General features: G+C 39.5%; 1 protein-coding gene across 3 annotated transcripts in view; it reads left to right on the plus strand.

Annotated features, from left to right (window-relative positions):
• Nucleotides 1-18,561, plus strand: part of SEMA3D (semaphorin 3D) — a 220,731-nt gene that overhangs the window by 174,357 nt on the left and 27,813 nt on the right. For all 3 annotated transcript variants that reach the window (XM_069035409.1, XM_069035400.1, XM_069035417.1), the window contains 3 exons: nucleotides 8,730-8,844; nucleotides 9,282-9,351; nucleotides 10,682-10,826. In XM_069035409.1, coding sequence (XP_068891510.1) covers nucleotides 8,730-8,844; nucleotides 9,282-9,351; nucleotides 10,682-10,826 — 330 coding nt within the window. The remainder of the gene's footprint in view (nucleotides 1-8,729; nucleotides 8,845-9,281; nucleotides 9,352-10,681; nucleotides 10,827-18,561) is intronic.

Genomic DNA, 18,561 nt, shown 5'->3' on the forward strand with positions numbered 1-18,561 from the left:
ATTTATCGACAACCTCATATATGTACAAGTATAGCCCTAGAAAAGACCCAATTTTCCCTCCTATTTTCCCCCCTCAAATAAAGTGAGAAGTAAAAATCTAACCTGGAGGAGTCACAGAAAAGGTTTTGAAGAGGGAAGAAAGTTGTTGGAGCTTTTGTTTGTGTGTTATCTATATAGAAAAACATCTTTTCATAGTTACAACCTCATCCTATTGGAATGGAGTGGAAATTAGCCAAAAGCAGTAGTCTCTCTGCTGCAATATGAAAATCCTGTTTATTATTACAGTGGTTTGCATTTGCTGTGTTACAAGCTTCTCTTTAATGGTTTGGGTGATGTATTGCAAAAGTTATAGCATGCAGTCTTAGAGCCTGGTTTCTGAGACCTCAACTGCCAAGAAATCAGACTTCAGCCCCTGATATTTTCCCATATTTCCCAAAGTGTTCGGTATCCAGAAGCAGCTTTTGTTCTAGTGGGAACAAGGGAGCCCTTTGTCTCTTTTTCCTTTTTTTTTTTCTTTTTTGAATACCATTCCACCCCTATATATACCAAGCTGTACCTGGGGAAAAGAATATTGCAATTAGGCACAGCCCTCTTGGTTAAACTGTACTTTCTAAGCACACTGGAATGTAATCATTTTAAGAGCTCTTGAGTCGAGAGCCCTGGACACACCCTGCATTCCACCTTTGGGTAATGTAATTTATTTCCAAAGCCATGAACATCAGCAGAGTTCAAGGCTATGACCTTGCCTCCTGTCTGGTGCTTTAAGCGATTTGTATTCCCAGAATGGCAGGAGGGAGCTATTCCTCTGTGGCTGCAAGTCCAGAGTCTTGCTTTGCCACAGGGCTGCTTGAATGTAAAACTTAAGCGGTGTTTTTCTTGTCCTGGAAATAGTCTAGCCATGCCTTTGCTGTGACTAGGGGTAACTGGCCCGTTATCATTATTGGTATTTCTGTGTTAGATAATTGATCTCTCTCCAAAGCCATTGGAGCTGTCCTGGAAGTGTCCTGCTTTCCCGTTTAGCCACACTAGCCAGGTCCCGGAAGCCAAATAGCCATGTTAACATGTTCTCAGCAGGGCTAATTAGTCTGGGCTCAGATCCATTCTCGTGCAGCTATCCTGCTTCCAGTTCTGGGGGCAGCTCATTCCAGACAAGGTTTAACTTACTGTGTGTAATATGCTTACATACCTCCTTTGTCACCATAATATTGCCTAGCCACAACGTCAACCATGGCAAATACTTTTTTTTTCTTGATTTCTCCATGATAATGATTAAAAACCCTCTGAAAAGGTCATCCCTAGAAGAACAATGGCCCTCATCTGCCCACTGACTGTCTCTGCAGCTGTGAGTCTTTCAGCAGGCGACTCCTCTTGGACTTCCAAATTTGATACTTGCATATCATGTGCCAATTAAAAGTTTTCAAATTATGTAGAAAAGCAGATGCTCATCATGATGATTTCCTTTTTAAGGGCTGATGTGTTGGAGACAAGCCAATTCCATAGAGTATCTGCTTCTAACTGTGATGGATTAAGAGATTTAACATCAGGATTTGTCAGGTGTTTTGGTCCAACTTTCCTCATTGGCAAGGGTTATATAAGTATAGGAAGTTTTGTACATTTCTGTCCCTCATGGGTGTGTTTCAATAATTGGTGTTTTGAGGGGGGAAATCATGATTTACAGATGAAGCAAAAATATGTAAGATATGCATATATGTAAAGAGGTGTGACTGAATTTTACTGAGCCTCAGGGAAAGTGAAAAAGAAGTTGCAGTGTCAACACAGATCTTTAAACACCGGACTATGGAAATGCAGCTGCACAACCTCTGAAGCAAACTCTGGAAGTTATTCTACTAGCCAGAGATACTCATTGCATTAGACACTGTCAGTACACTCTGGCTCAGAAGTGTAAACCTGCAGAGTTAATTGGAGTGAAGTTCCTATGGCTAATCCAAAGTTCCTGACTTGTGAGTGCTTTGACTCAGATGTTCAAATATCTGTAAGAGTAGCGAATAATGACTTTTTGATTTGGAACTTTCCTCATGTGATTAAATTATCTTCCTGTCTTTTTTTCCCCCGTCAGTATATTTACTACAAAAATGTGCCATGGTTTGCAGTTTTGCTATTGTTGATCGAGTACACTGTTGTAAATGCAGATGTTTCAGGATTCCAAATTCTAAAGGACTCTCTAAGGTGATGACCTACCTTTGTTCTTTGGTCTCATGCCCTTCCCAGCTCTCAACCTGTGGTCATCAATGTTGTTGTCACAATATGTCATGCTAGTGACTTCAGGTACATGTATATATCCAAGTGAGGAAACTAATTATCAGGCATTCCCTTCCTTCAGTAAAGGCAGATGACTAGTTTTTGGAAGAACACTCCTTCCATCTTCAGCCCAGATCACTCTCTGAAGGACATATTTTCCACTGTCTGTAAAGGGAGCTCTGCCCTACTGGGTCCCTGGAATCTGAAATTCAAGACATTCTGATTTAAGAATGTGAAATTCTGAATGGCAAATTCAAGCCTATTTGTTCAGAAAGAAGACAGTTCATCCTAGTGCTGGGTCTCACACTGCTCCAGTTTCACAGTGCTCTCCATCTGTTCAAGTCATATAAATTTTGATCTCCTGTTTGATGTTAAGTGCATGATCCATCTAATTACTTGACTTGCCTTTAGCTTCATTATCAAGAATGCTGCCTTTCATGACCTGAAGGTTTTGTTCTCTGTCTTTTTATATCCTTCCTATGTATGTATATCATATAATTTATATTACGTAGATATGAAAATTTAGATGAGAGACAGGTAAAGGCAAGTCAAACACACGGGAATAAGCCATGGACAGTTTTTACTCAAAAGTTTAAGTAGATTTTCCTGAGAGTCCCATAACTTATTAGTACAGCCATAAGTCTTTGCTAACTTCAGGTTTTTACTGAAACTGGAATAACAGCCTAGTGGTGGATATAGCAGAGTTCATCTAGTTTGTGGCAGTCTTTGAACAGTTTGGGGGAATATTCCTAGTACTAGCACACCTGTTGGAGATAGTCTTAGCAGGATTGCTGTTTGGCCTTAAGGTAAAATGGTGCTAAATTTTATTCTTTTATTTGTCCCAAACCACATCTCCTTGTCTTTACCTGAGCCTATTAATTCTGGATTTTGGGGATTTTTTTCATGGTATGTTTAATAACAGTCCAGAATTTTTCTTTGCTGTGTAGTTAGATTTTCCAGTCTGGATCCCATCCAAAGGTATAATTTGGTAGAAACTTCTGGGTGTGATATTTAAATACTTCGCAAAATAAAAATCAACATTTTCCATTGTGAGCCAAACAGTTATGCATGCTCAGTGTGAGTACATTGTCTTTCTGAATGAAATAAAAACAAACCTGTTTGAGGAGCAGGAACTGAACAGAGTCACCACCTCGTTGGCAGATTGGAACTGCAGACACAGAGGAGAAGTAAATTCCCCAAGTTTACTCGATGTATCCATAAGAGAGCAGTTGAAGTTCTAAAGTCTCATGTGCCTTCTTTCTCTTGCTTATATTGCAAGTGTGCTTTTGTTCTCTCTCAAGTCACACTTCACATGTAGCTTGACATTTTAGGATGTAACCCATAGCCTGATGAAATCAGAGGAGGATTCTTTCATCTACATCAGTATGGTTTGGACAACAAATTTTGCACCTGAATTCCTGAAGGAGCAAATTTAACTTTTCTGTGGTAGCTTGGCACCTAACAGACTTGAGTGGGGACAGAATATGTAAAGTAAAAAAAAAAAAAAAAAATTATAAAATAACTGTGAACCTGAAGACAAAAGTTGAAAGGAGACTGTAGGCTGTTTCTCTATTTATAAAGTCAGCTACAAGGTTGGGGGGTTTTTCTCTCCATAAAGCTTTGCTGCAGGGGATGCCATTTGTTTCTGGTAGCTTTGTCACATAGTTAGGCTTCAATAAGAGAAGGGCTCCAGGGCCTTTTGCAGTTTCAGCACTTTTCCTCTCTGTTCTCCAACATTTCCTTTTATTCAGGCCAGGAATTCTCTTTGGATAGTCCTTTTGCACATCTTGCCACTGGCTGTAATTAATAACCTGCTTCTAGAAATTCCACTCATTGTCTTTTTTCTTTCTCTTCCCCCCCCCTTTTTTTTTTCCCTTTAAGAGGCTGTTCAGAATAATTACTATCTTTAAAGTTTTATGAATCACACTGTTTGACATCTTTGATGTAGGCTGATTTTTCAGATAACTGCACTTTTTGTTTTAGTGTTCAATTTGTCACTGTTACTTACAAGCAAATAAGAGATTTAAATCCCTAAAGATGCAGATGTTCTTTAGCTTCGTTGCCATCTGTTTTCATGCCTACTGGATTCCAAGACTAACATTTGTTCATTTTAATGAAGCTACATTTATAGAGTATATAAGACACAATAGAATAGAAAATAGATACGACAGAAAGTTTTTGATATAAGTTGATTTTTAAATCACTTGATCATAGAGCAGTATTTATTCTGATGGCTTTTATTTTCATGTTAGCTTATATTTAGCTAGATGGTTTGAAAAATACGTTGTTTTGCTTAATTGCACATAAATTGCAGATCAGAAACTGAAACTTCCATGGAAGTCTCCCAGGAGAGGTTTATGATATGACCTTAAATTACTTACAAAATTTACTCTGTGCCATTTAAACAGCATTCTTCCTGTATGTCAGAAAGCCATACAATTACCTTTTCTCACTGAAGTGGGACATCCAATATTTGAATTCTTAATGTAATTTGGTAGAAGCCTGATTTCTCACTCCAACAAATTGTTTTTTGCAACCACCTCATTGAAAAAGGATGAAATTTTAGCATTTCTGTAAATAAGAGTCTGCCTGATTTATTAAAGTCATATTGGATTACTTCCTCATTTATCTAAGTAATTTCTGGTTTTAAATCTTTGTGATATTTTGGGATACTATTTCCTCAACAGGTGACAGATTGAACAGCCCCCCTTCTAGTTGGCAATTATCTACATGTCTAGCTCAGGCAAACACAAGTAACCAAGATTTTACAGGCACTTCTTCCTGTTAAAAAGAAGGTATTTCAGGCAGAAGTGTTGGTATTTGTTACAGCTTGTGAGATTACAAAGCAGTAAGTGCTAATTAAAGAGTTATTTATATTCAAAATGAAATATGCAGTCCTAAGTGCCTTCATCTGTCCGGTAACAAAGTTTATAGTAAACACAGCTAATCCAGTGTGCTTAGAAGTGATATTTTGGGAGATAAGATTTCAGATACTTGAGGCTGGTTGGCTGTTACAAGATTAGCCATATTTTTGGAATGAAAGGCTTGCTCATGCTGCCTTCCCCTTCTCTCAGCGCTCAAATTTGTCTTGTCTCCTTGTCCAATCTCCCTGAAATATTTAGAGTTCTTTGTATTCAGACCATATCTCTTGTCAAAAATAATTTCAGTACATCCAGTTAATTACTTAAACCGGCTTGAGGCAAACCTTTGCTTGGTATAAATCAGCTCAATGGGCTTCTCAGGATTCTATGACTTTGTGTTTAATCCTTATTTCTGTTCACCTGTGCACAAACTGGACTTTGCTTTGGTGATTTTCACTCTTCCATGCATTTCTTCTAATCCACCAACTACCCAGCCTGTACATCCTATTGTATTTATGTCCTGCCCTGCAAACAGTTCAAAATATTGGAGCACATCAGCAATTCATTCCAGACTGCTACTATTAAATAATCTCTTTGACAAAAGAGACTGTCTTCTTTCTGCAGCAGCCCAGTCTCAAAAATAATTTGGGCCAGTATTTCCTTTGGGGAGGCTCTCAGAGGCCAATAATCAGGAATGATGAGGGTCCAAGGAATCTACACCAGAGTGGAGATTGCAAAGTGAATGAGACCACGTCAACATGGTCTGAAGGAAAGGAGAGCAACTGCATGTTCTTCAGCACCTGAAGCCTCAAGATGGGTCAAAGACTGACCTAATATGCACCAAAAAATAGTATGAGGAAGGAAGGGGTGCTCTTTCTTAAAAAAATCGACATTTACAGAAATTAGTAAGATAAGTACTACTTGACACTCCAGGAGCAAAGACATGCCTGTACTATTTATAGTTTCTAAACCTCCTTGGTCTGAGCTGAGCTAATTCTGTGTGTAGATAAAATCATCATGACCTTTGTTTGTTCCTGCACTTTCTCAGTCAATCTCAATGAATCTTGGGCACATTGTAGGAAAGACAAGACATTGTTTTAATCAGAGATGACATATAGAATTGAAGAGTACTGTATGGCTATTCATCACAAAAATCCCCCAAAAGTCCCAAAACCACAAACAAAAATATCTTCCTAGTAAAATGTGCTTTTTATTTCGCTCAGCCATGGCAGTAGGAAGAAGCGTGTTGAAGGATACGTCAGCATATTATATGTGCAACTGTGTAAATCAGTGAAAGGTCTTTTCAGTCTATCTGCACCATAAATTTGTCACTCTCTGGCTTCAGAAGGAATTGGTAGGTCTTGGAATGCTGACTGGTCACTGAATCCCCCCAGCTCCATTATAAACTGTACAGTGTTACTTCAGCAGCTTTTGGATATGTAGAACACACTGAGTGAATGCCTGTTCTAATGTCTCTTAAATTCAAATAACATGGTTAATGTCATGTCCTGGCTTGAGAGCAAGGAAATATGGATGCATGTTAAATCCAATGGAATTTTATACTTTACAGCACATAGCACTTGCTAGGATTGCTTTCTTTGAGCACAGTGTTTTTTGGTTCATAATGCTCTAACTCACTGGAACTACTGATACATTTAAAATAAGCATTTGTGAGAGTGCTATGTGGGGTCACAACTTAAGGTTGGTAAAACACAAGTACATATCTTCCCATCTCTTGCAGAAGCTGAATGCCTGTAGTGACAGGAGTAGGAACTAGACAAGGATCGTTTTCCTGTTCCAGCCCCATCACTTGCTCCATGCTTTCTTCCTGTTTGCTGGTCCTAGTCAGGTAGTTTGACAGCTCATCTCCTGTGATGCTGCACTCCATCCACCAGAAATCAAAGTGAAGCCCTGCAATGTGAGATTTGCTTAGCTAGTCCCAATTGCCAGAGGAAGAAAAAGCTTAACAGTCCTTGCTTTTTAAGATTCTTTGTTCCATCTTTTTAATTGTTTGGTTTTAACTGCACCGCAAAGTTTGTTTGCTCCTCCTTTGAACAGAACACACACATGCAGAGGTTTTTTTGGCTATTGGCTTCAGGCTGCTAATTTTGACACCTTTGTAATAAATCTGCTGGGTAGATGCAAAGCTTCAGGCTTGGCAGAACCTCAGGAAATCAAGAGAGGAGGCAGCAATTCTTGTAAAGAGCAGGAGTTCCAAAGGCCTTATATTAACAGGAATCATTTCCAACTGAGCTAATCTATTTGAAAGTAGCAGGTACATGAAAAGGAAAAGCAGTTAGAGTGCATTACAAGAGAAGTGTTAGTCCTTCTGAAGTGATTTCAGCACTTAAAGCCAACTTTCTGAATGCCTGTGGTATGTATGATACAGCCCTGAAGGGCCAAACACAGTCTGTGGTGATGACATGTAATTTCCACCACCCGGTGTTTCCTACTGAGGCTGGTTCTATACCTTCAGATTGTAAACTGAATGAACAAAATAGTGATTTCTCCAAATGAACCTGAGGGGGCTGAATATTTATGGGTAAATTTGAGGTCCTTAAACATACAGCACAGATCCCCTAAGCTTCAGAGTTTATAACTGAAAGAAGTAGGCACAGGCACCTTCCCAGGCTAATTCAGAACCTACAACTGGGAGACTACTGCTGGTGATAACATTTCTTTTAAGTGTTTCAATTCTTGGTTCCTGCTGGTATATCATTGCCCTTACCATTTTCAGGATGAAGAATTTTGGGGCCTAAACAACTCTGCAGAACCTAAATAGTTCTGCTGTTTGGAACCAGCAGGGTCCTTCATGTAGTCAGTGGAAGAAGTACATGAGCAAACTCCTAGTTTGGCTTCTTAAAATTTAAATCATCTAAAATCTACCATCCATTCCTATCTACTGATCCAAGTCAGTAGAAGGACACTTACCCTTCAGAAAGGTAATTCCAATTTCAAGTGACTCTATGGATTTTTTCTTTCTCCAGTGACTAAAGGAAACTTGGGCAAGTATGCTTATGTTTTGGAAACCAAATGAAAAAAAAAAAAAATCCCTGTTGTTGGAGTATAGACTGATATTTCCATAATGATAATTATTAAAATAATATAACTGTTTTTGCCTGGAATGCATTTTGATCTGTACTATGTACACAAAGTGCAGTATTTGCATTGTAAGCTGCTGATGAATACAGGGGGATTTTCTGAGAAATCTATCCAAAATGTTCTGTTCTATTATTTGGTTTGTAAAGAATTTTGAAGAACAACTGATTGTAAAAAATAGCCTCACAAGGAGCAAGGAATCATGTGATATATCCATGTTTTCACACAGCATTCCAGTTAAAAAGGTGGTGAAGGAACTTTGCAATCAGGTTTGGGTATAATTAGGAAATTTGAGTTGCCCACTCTCTGAGCAGATAAGTGACTACAGAAGCTACTACGAAAAAGTGTCCTACACTCTCTTAGGAAAAAGAAAACGATAAAATGATTTTGATGTTTGTGGTAAGAGCAAACTGTAGAATGAGACAGAAGAAGCAAAGTCCATACCTGTGCTGTTACATTTTAAAGCTCTTATTTGTTTAATATTCAAGTATTTAATTTTATTTTTGTTAGAATGATATGGGAGGGCAAAGAAGCCTAATAAACAAGTGGACAACTTTTCTGAAAGCCAGGCTTGTGTGTTCCATACCTGGTCCTGAAGGGGCAGACACACATTTCGATGAGCTGCGTAAGTTGATTTATTTTTAATGGTCTATTTTGACATTAGTAATGCCTGCTTTTGTTGGGGTATTTTCCTGTCTGGTTTGTAGAAGCATTGTGTCTTGTTCTGATTCTTCTCCTCTTCCAAACAGGGCTAGTAATGCCTCTGACTTTTATCAGAAGTCCCTGATGATAATTAATATTGGTCTGATCAGAATTATGGTGTTTTTCCCTTTCCGTCCAAAAGCTGGGAAGTGAAAATCTGATTCTGTATAAAACCCAGAATATCTGTGAATGAGCACATTTCAGAATATTAGCACAAATTCATGTGGCAGAAATTAAAATTCAAACAAAACTAAAGCCTTGTTATAATTTTACAAATTTCCAGTTATAAATGATAAATGCAAAAATAGTCCATGGATGTTTAACTAAAAAAAAACCCCAGGTATATTTTTCTCATTGCAGAAGATATATTCTTACTTTCTACAAGAGATGAGAGAAACCCTCTTGTGTATGGAGTCTTCACTACAACAAGGTATGTGTTAGGATCATGTTTGCCTGTGGAAACAAAGGATGAAGATCTTACTCAGGACTTTTTTACACTTTTGTATGTACTGAGGACTTCTAGACTAGATCCTGATTCCTGAGAGCAGTTAGGAACTGCTGGAATAAGGCGTCCAATGTCAGGGCTGTGGTCACTAAGGACAGTATTTTTCAGAACTGGAAATAATGAATTATGTCCCTAAACCTTTCTGTGTCTAGCTTTTGAAAATGATTGTAAAAAGTAATGAAAATGTAACAATCAACAACATGCTAGATTATTTCAGCCTCATCCAGTTGAATTTATAAATTTCTGTCATATTTATTGAGCAACCAGTAGTTGCTATTTTAGGCAAATTATTGTCATGAAGCCTCATTTCTGTAAGCAACACCTTGACATCTGCTGTTTCCTGATATCAAAATTACTCTCTAAACTGATAGTTAAGTGATTTTATAGTCCAGAGTTAATGAAAGAATAACCCAACTTTATCTCAAGGGGATGCACTAATTAATTAATGACCTTTCAGATCAATAGTGAGGTACTCCATAGAATTGTAGGAAGAAAATTAATAATCTTTTCTTTTTTCTCCCAAACCTTTGAATTGTGTAAGTAATGACTAGCCAAATGCTGACCAGTATGAGTGCAATGAGGAATTGCCAAGGCACTCCGTAATTCAGAAACAGTTACCACAGTAGCTCCCTAGAATATATAACCACAGAAAATACTTAAAATTGAAGTAAATATTGCAAAAATGAAGTGGTTTGTGAAGTAACTAAAGTACATGCTACACAGCAACCTGGTGTGGTGTTCTTTTGAAAACTGAAATATTTTGGATTTTTTTAGAAAAATACATTAAAAAAAGGAAAAATGAATAAAAAATAAGTGTTTATTTTTATGTCTTGTTTTGTTGTCTTTACAATGCAATTTTTAATTTTCAGGGACCTCACCAATAATACCACTAATATTTGGACTTCCAGATGCGAACACAATGTAAATCAGTGTTCTTCATTTGGATAAAATTCTTATCTAAAGAGCTAGTAAATGATAGCTGGAAACTGTCAGCCACTAGAAAAAATTACACTCTATCAAGTAATCCCAAAGGCCAGTCCAGGTTTCAACTGAGCAAAGTTTAAAACTGTAACAAGAGTGACATTAAATATCTGTAGTTATCAGACCTGTACACATCGTTGCTTAGCAGCACTTAGATCAGCCGCCAGGTGCAGGATTGATCCAAACCCCATCAGACTCTGTAATTCATTAATTCCCTGGCTGAAGCACCAAGGAGGTGTTTGCAGCGTGCACATCAGTGAATCTTCTCTTGCAGCTCGGTGTTTAAGGGCTCTGCAGTGTGTGTGTACAGCATGGCCGAGATCAGGGCCGTGTTCAACGGCCCCTACGCCCACAAGGAGAGCGCGGATCACCGCTGGGTGCAGTACGAAGGTCGCATCCCCTACCCCAGGCCTGGCACAGTAAGTGTCTCCTTAATTACAGACCTCTATTTTTACTCAAAAGCAATCATGCTTCACACCCCTCCCCGGGCTGGTAATTTATATTTTCCGCTCAGGATGTTTCAAATTATCCTCTCAAGTCTTTCCCTTCTGTTGACAGCTCAGACTTCTACCTACCTTGTAGGTATATAAATATACATTTTTCCATGTCTCTGAGATAACATTGTGTCCAGACTAGTTCCTGATTGTCTCTCATATTGTGGTCTCCTACTGTACAGCTATATTTCTATCTGTTGGAATCACCTCTAAGGCATCAATACTTCAAAAAAGCCAAAGGCATTTCTTTATACAGTGTTGTCATGAGATTTTTTATTTGTATTTCTTGTTGTCTTCATGTCTGTCAAAATCATTGAGATACTGTCATTGGTTCTCTTACGTGTGCTTGTGTTTAAAGTAAAATAAGGAGGTAATTGCTGGACATTTTATGTAATAAAAAATAAGTAACAAGAAGAAAAGAGAAATTTCGTATCTGGAAGTACTTTTAATCCCAGTCTTTTGGACCTCAACTATAAAAGTCCAAAATAAGGAGGAAAACTTTGAAATTATTAAAGTTTTTTCCCACTTCTGTCACAGTATTTGGAAAAGCACAGGCCGACATTGCAGACAAGGAAGAAATGGTATTTTCAAAAAATACATCAACTTTAAAAGTATCATCACAACTTTAAGCAACTCTTTGTATGTAGAATGTAAAAGAGCAACAATTTTATCTGGAATAGCTCTACAGTCTCTTGGTCAGGTATTCAATGAACAAGTATCAGGCAGCCACCAGGGAGCTGTCAACATCAGATGTGGCCTAGAAGCCATCTGGCCATTTCTGCACTATTTCTCTGACCTCAGCGCTGGTGTAACCTTTGCCTCAAGCCACATTATCTGGTTAATTTAGTCCATCTTTTCACACATTTCCTTGTATCTCCGTGTTTTCTTCGTCTTTCCATTGGACTCAACAAGCTCATGATTGTTGAACGTGGTGGCCCCAGGGTTCGGCAGGTCAGGCCCCAAGTGCTGATTCCCTTCTCTCAGCTGAGGATGAGCCTCAGAGCTGCTCTCTCTCCAAAGGCCAGGACAGCTCAGAGACTGATTTGGCCTGCCCAGGATATCATCCCTGATGGAGCAAGTTGCAGCTTATTGGGGCAATTTAGGCATTGCAGGCTCATGCATCTCTCTGTGATGCAAAATACATACTGCATCCAAAAAGAAGATTCTTTTTTTTTTTTTTTTTTTTTTTTAAATTGTGTGCAACTCCGCAGCTGGTAAGGAAGTTCAGATGAATTTAATTTTAGCTACAAAAATGGTGCCAGCGAGAACAATAGCTGGTCCCATGGCATCTAAAGAGATTAAAATAACTGTCTTGAAAAACTCAGAGTGCCCCTTAAGGATGAACACTCTGCACAGATAGACGGCTCATAAGCTCATTGCATTTTTGAGTGTATTAGCCATCACATGGTTGAGCTGGGATTCACAAGGAAGGAAACATGCCATGCTGAAGCACGTCAGTGCTGATCTTTAGCACTGATTTGAATATCCATGGTTGCAAGTATTGTAAAGGTTGGAAAGTTGAAAGAGTAACAAATGTTTTCCATAAGCCAACTCTTAGCTCTCCAGTGGCTTCCTTTAAGCGCCTGGTAACTGCTGTGAGAAAATAGTTTCTTTAAAGTCCTCCAAACCTTCATGGTCAGTGGATTTCTGTAGCAGTTTGTCTGACCAAGGACTGAGAAGGGAAGTGGATTTACTGAAGAAAATTGTCAGAAGAAAGGTATCTATAATACTTGCTGTATAGATTAGGTAAACGTATTGCTGCATAGCTTTTTATCTGTTCTCTTAGGGAGCTGGACTGAAAAATACTTCAGGCTCAGTAGTTTAATGTAGGGTATCCAAATAAGTAGATTCATGCCATGCTCTTGTGATGGGCTGTGCCAAACTTGGATATGATCAGTTTTAGGGTGGGATCTGGAAAAGCAATACAGTGGTAAAAGGCAAGGAAAAGAAGCAGCACGAACCTTGAAGAACACTGCAGTGTGAGTGCTGAAATGCTCTTTCTTAAAGATTAATTTCATCATTTCTTGCCCATTGTGAGGTGGTTCAGGAATGCTCAGAACAAAGCCAAAGAGGGATAATCTACCCTTTTCTAAGTTACCAGAACATTTTTGAAATTTAAGCTCTTCATAAGTGTTGCCTACAGTTGGCATAGCCAACACTGCTCTGATTCTATACTTCCTGTATTTTAAGTTACTGGCAAAGTATAAAAATGTCTATTCTAGGAAATACATTTCTTTTGGTGGTTGGCTTTGAGAGATGCATTGACTTCCTTTCAGCATTTATACAGAAGCAGGAGACTGCATACCCTAATTTAACTTTCTGCTCTGCTGCCTTTATCTCTTAAGTAAATAAAGCTGCTCACTATAGAGACTGTGACTACTTTGATTTTGAAATTTTGACAAAATGCTTCCTGTGGCAATTTGTGTGTGAGATAAACTCCCAACAAGACCATGATATCATGCCTTCACAATGCTGAGCGGGGTGCAGGCAGCAGCAGCCCCTGCCTGCTCATGTCCCTGAGCTGTGGCAGGCTCTGGCTGCCCTCTGCCGTCATCAAAACACCCCTGGACACAGTGGCAGGGGACCTCTGGCACACTCCACAGCACTGACACTGCAGAACACACAGCTCTTTCACTTCTCTCAGTGGTATTAAAGTGCAAGTGGAAATAATGGGGATTTAACAGAGGCAAGGCTTCTAATCTATTTCCATGTGGAAGCTGAAAATAAAGAGACAGAAAAAAAGCATGAAGCAGGCAGCCCCGACACAAAGGATGAGTTGAAAACCAAGGGAGCTTTTGCTCTATCTGCTTTAGCTGTTTAAAAATTGGACTTCTATATCTGCTGCTGTCCCCAGATAAAAATTTAGTTTTCTTCCAGTCTCTTAGGGTTTTACTCAGGAAATTATCCATTAATAAGGAAACCATGGAGAACTTTCTTTGAAGTGTGTTTTGCATTCTGAAGCAGAGTTTTTGTAATGCCCTCCCGGTAATCACTGAAGGCATTTGAGCAAGATTTTCAGTGAATTAGGAGGAAGAAACCTTTTCTAGTTTATTTATTGAGCTGTAACCATTGCAGTATCACAGCAAGTCATAGTGCTTTAATCCCTTTAGAAATTCTGATGAGATACAAGGGAGTCATCCTCATTTCACTGATGGTGAATAAATGTCATTAAGGTCAGATTTTTAGAGGAATGACAGTGTTTAAATCTGCAGATTAACACTCAGTGTGATCTACTGCAGAACATAGGACTGTTAAATGCTAGCCAAGGCAACAGCAAATGTTTTTGATAGGTCTACATATCTTATTGATCTGATATGTGAAAAGATCAAAACAAAGCTCTGAATGAGCAAATTAAGGATCTGACTCAGCCTGAGTCACTTAGCTACAAGAAGCAGCCCAGCACATTGCTCATGTCCATTTGAAGAGTTTAATGTCTCACCTCTTTCTGCTCCAGATCTGAACACAGTCCTAGGCTCTTGAATTCTTTGTGTTTTCTTTTTATTAAACAAGTTACTTTACAACCCCTCAGATTCTCCTGTAATCATGGAATCTTAGAATCATAGAATCGACTGAGTTGGAGGAGACCCATCTGGATCATTGAGTCTAACTCCAGGCCCTATGCAGGACACACAAGAGTCACACCATGTACCTGAGAGCATTGTCCAAATGCTTCATGAGCTCTGTCAGGCTTGGTGCTCTGACCACTTCTCTGGGGAACCTGTGCCCAACCACTCTCTGGATGAAGAACCTTTTTCTGACATCCAGCTTAAACCTCCCCTGACTCAGCTTCATCCTTCTTCATCCTTTTCTCTCTCAGTTGCTTTCTCTCCCTTCCTTCAGGGAAACCCCTTCCTTTATTTCTTCTGGTAATCCAGTGTGCAGGCTGATTAAGATGTGGTGTCCATCCCACTGGGACTTGGCTGTGCCACAGAGAAATACTGTCTGCCAAAATGCCTCCCCTGTCCTCCCTTCTGGTTAGTTTTGCTGCTTTAATGAGCTTGTTCATAAACATTGAGGGTCGCACAGGTTTCCCTTGTTATTTTTAGACTTACCTTCCCCTTCTGCCTATCTTTTATGGGACAGACTGCATTCTTTTCTCCTCCAATTCCTCTCTCCTTTGATCTCCCTACTGTAAAATGGGGCTGCTTAATTAGGTGAAATGTTTCACTTTACAGGTTTATTTTCCTCAGAAAGCCTCCTACACCTCCTGTTACTCACCAACCTGTTCTCCCCTACATGAATCACCTTCCAGTTCATAACAGCCTCTCGAAATGCTGCACACCTTGTCACCTTTCCTCATGGAAGAGGTCAGCTGCCTGCAAAGTCAAGTTCACTCACCCAGCTGGTCTCAGCTCAGTTAGCCTCCGATTAATGCTCAATTTTCTCAGCTTTTTCTATCAAAAACACAGGTGTGTTAAATGGAAAAGCAACACAAAGTGCCCAAGACAAACACAAAAACAAATCCTGCACAAGCAGGGATACAAACCATTAAATAAAATAATAGGGGACTTAAATTTTTTGTTTGTTTTGTTTGTGCTTTTTGTTGCAGGGGAAGAGTGAGTTTAAATTTGCACTGTTTTGCATTTTTCATTTTACATTTAAAATTTGCACTGTTTGTTTGTCTCCTACAAACCTGATTTGTTCCCCTCACCCCTGCCCTCTTCCAGGCTGAGTAGCTGCAAGGTTACTGTGAAAGTCTCCCTACTGAGTGTTCAGTCCATCTGGCATGACTCACTCAACTTGTAGAGGAGCATTAAGGGTTTTTGCAGGTATGTCCAAATACAAAATGAATTGTGTAGCTCTGATCAGTCTACAGAAAAGAAGCCACACAGTATTTAGGCCTCTCAGGATCCCAAGTTTCACCTTCAGAATGGCTTATGGTTGAACCTTCAGTGGCACATAAGTGCCTGTGCCCTGAAAATCATCTCTCAGCTGTCATCTAATCCACAGAATATCGTAAATCTACGAGTACCCCATTTTTAAAGTACTTCTGGGAATCTTGGCAGCTTGCACCACTCCTCAGTGGTGGATCTTGAACCCTCAGGATGCAGCTTTTGCATTTCTTTGTAAACTCAACAAAGTTCAGTGTGTTGGCTGTGTTGGAGGTCCCCATTTAACACAGAAGTGAGAGATTGAAAGTAGTTCCTCTATTTTATCTGCTTTTTGCTTGATGAATCAGTGATAAGGCAACTTATTAGGAGCCTGGAAGACTTTACAGTTACAAGTTTTGGCTAAGATGAGAGGTAATTACCTTTGAAAAGTAAAACACCTTCAGCAGGAAGGAGCAAGGAGTTCCTGGGATGAGGGACACCTCCTCAAGGAGGGTAGCCCAGACTAAGACATCTAATTCCCTGATATGGGAGAGCTTTAAGAAATTTCTCACTCCTTCATGTTTCATGCTGGATACTTCCAATGCTCACAAGAGTGACTTTCTGGCATGGTTGTCAGTTCTCCTTGTGAAATGCATAAAGATTCCCAGCCTGGACATTATAAAACAAGCAGATACCTACTGCACTCAATAGGAATAATCTGACCTACCCGGTGTTAAGTGGGTCTAAGGATACATGTGACAAGACACTTTTAAACTGGGATTTTCAACACACTTGTAAATAGGAACCCTTTTGAAGTTCCCAGGGAACAACATTCTCTTTTTAGTTCGTCAGTAGACATCAGCACTGCTGAACTACAGATGCATCATTAATGAAAAGGATATGTGTTTACATACCTTAATAGCTAGATTCCCAAATAAATGCCACAGTTTTTAATAGGTGTTAGATGCAGCAGCTCTTACTGAGTTCACTGGATGGTGTGAAGCACTATCCAGTTTGGCAAATTGGAGGTTTATTTAGGAGCCCAGCTTCTGGCACCAGCCTTTGAAAATCTTGGCCATGTTTCCCACATAATGTTAACACAGTCACACTGTATGTCTCAGCATTGTGTGAGATCCACACATCCAGCACTCTGCTAAGCTGCAAATTTAATAAGACAAGCGAAAAAAGGAGAGAAGCTTGCATATGTGTGGTGGTGTTAATTTAGTGTGTATTTGCTTTTGTTTGAGAAAGATTAGCCTTAACTTACCACCTTCTGTCCACATTTGGATATAAATAACAGGTGAGGGAATAGAAGGCATCTTAGTAAATCACCTGGGATCAGGACTTAGTCCAGAGTGATTATTGTCAAACTGAGCTCCCACAGAAAGCATTTCAATAACTTTAAGTAACTATTGATTCTTCAAAGGATTTGTGCCACAAGAGTTTATACAGCAGTTGCATAGAGATGCCCTTAGTACTTTCAGCTCTGTTTCTGTTGGGTTTGGGGGTGTTTGTTTGTTTGTTTGTTTGTTTTGTTGTTTTGTTTTATCTTTCATTTCTTGACACATATATTTTTATCAAGTTATCATTCATGGCAGCAAAGGCAACCTCAGAAGAATCGATTATATGGTGAACAAGTGTCTTGGAAAATTCTTATCTAGTAGTACTAATTTAACTGATTTAATATAATTAATTTTTTTTTATATGAGCTATCTAGAAGAGGAGCATCAAATCTGAGCTGGTTGTCCAGAATTCTCTATCAGAAAGAGAAAGATAGGCACCCCCCCTATGCAGTTTACATGAAGCCAGGATAAGAATCTAGGTTGGGTGAGATGAATCCCACCCTGTAGCAGAAGCTGAAGGTGCTGAGCGAGCACATTGATAGTGTTATGAGAACTTTCATGAAGCCAGATTCTCTTGTAGTCTACATGAAACAACTCTGCCAACCTACTCCCGTGACATTTGGTATAAAAGCCAATATCTTACTGTCCCCAGGGGGAGATGTCACATATCTGAGACAGCATCTGGTGCTGATGACGTGAATAAATGAACTATGAACTGGGCAGAGAACACCACTATCGCTATCATGAGACCTGCAACAGAACGTGAACTCACATTTTCAGACATGAAAGGTTGTTTCACTCACCCACTTGACCATCCTACATCCTATTGATTGCTAGGAAAGGAAACACAAGCCTACAGGAATTGTTCTGCAATGATGGGTGGACACAGCTTTAAACAACTGCCTGAGAACTTTGCCAAAGGGTGGCCAAAATGACTTTTTCATTCCCCTGTCCCATCCATCATGCCACAGTGAGTGATGCCTCTGGAAATAGCTCCCTTGGCCAAGCATAACAGGGTCACACCTGCCCAGCTGTTCTTGGTGGTCATGCTGTCTTAGGATAGGATCCAAAGCCCACTGAAATAATTGGAAAAGGACCTGTTGACTCAAGCAGATCTCTGGATCAAACCCTTAGTCCTTGTTTCTACTAAGTTAACTATGCAAGCTTGCAGAAGATTTCCCTGTATTGTGCATGGTAGGGTTTGGGCCTTTGGGATTGCTGTAGCAGCTCTTTAGTTCCATACTATCAGAAATTTTATCCCAGTGGTTTTTAGTAAGTGGTGTCACTGCTCTCATCTTCCTCCATTGATGCATTTTTGGCAAAAATCTAGGAGAGCTTTAAGACTGAAGGTGCTACTCCCATTTTTCGCATAGAAATGGGCTTCTGCAATTGAGTTGTTAATAGGTGAGCAGTCAGCAAATTTCCAGTAGATGCAGATGGTGACTCTGAGCAGTGAGCGGGAACATGAACCACAGAAAAGGGACATACAGGGGAAAATCAACCTCT

This window comes from Aphelocoma coerulescens, chromosome 1A (assembly GCF_041296385.1).
Source record: "Aphelocoma coerulescens isolate FSJ_1873_10779 chromosome 1A, UR_Acoe_1.0, whole genome shotgun sequence".
Taxonomy (NCBI): Eukaryota; Metazoa; Chordata; class Aves; order Passeriformes; family Corvidae; genus Aphelocoma; species Aphelocoma coerulescens.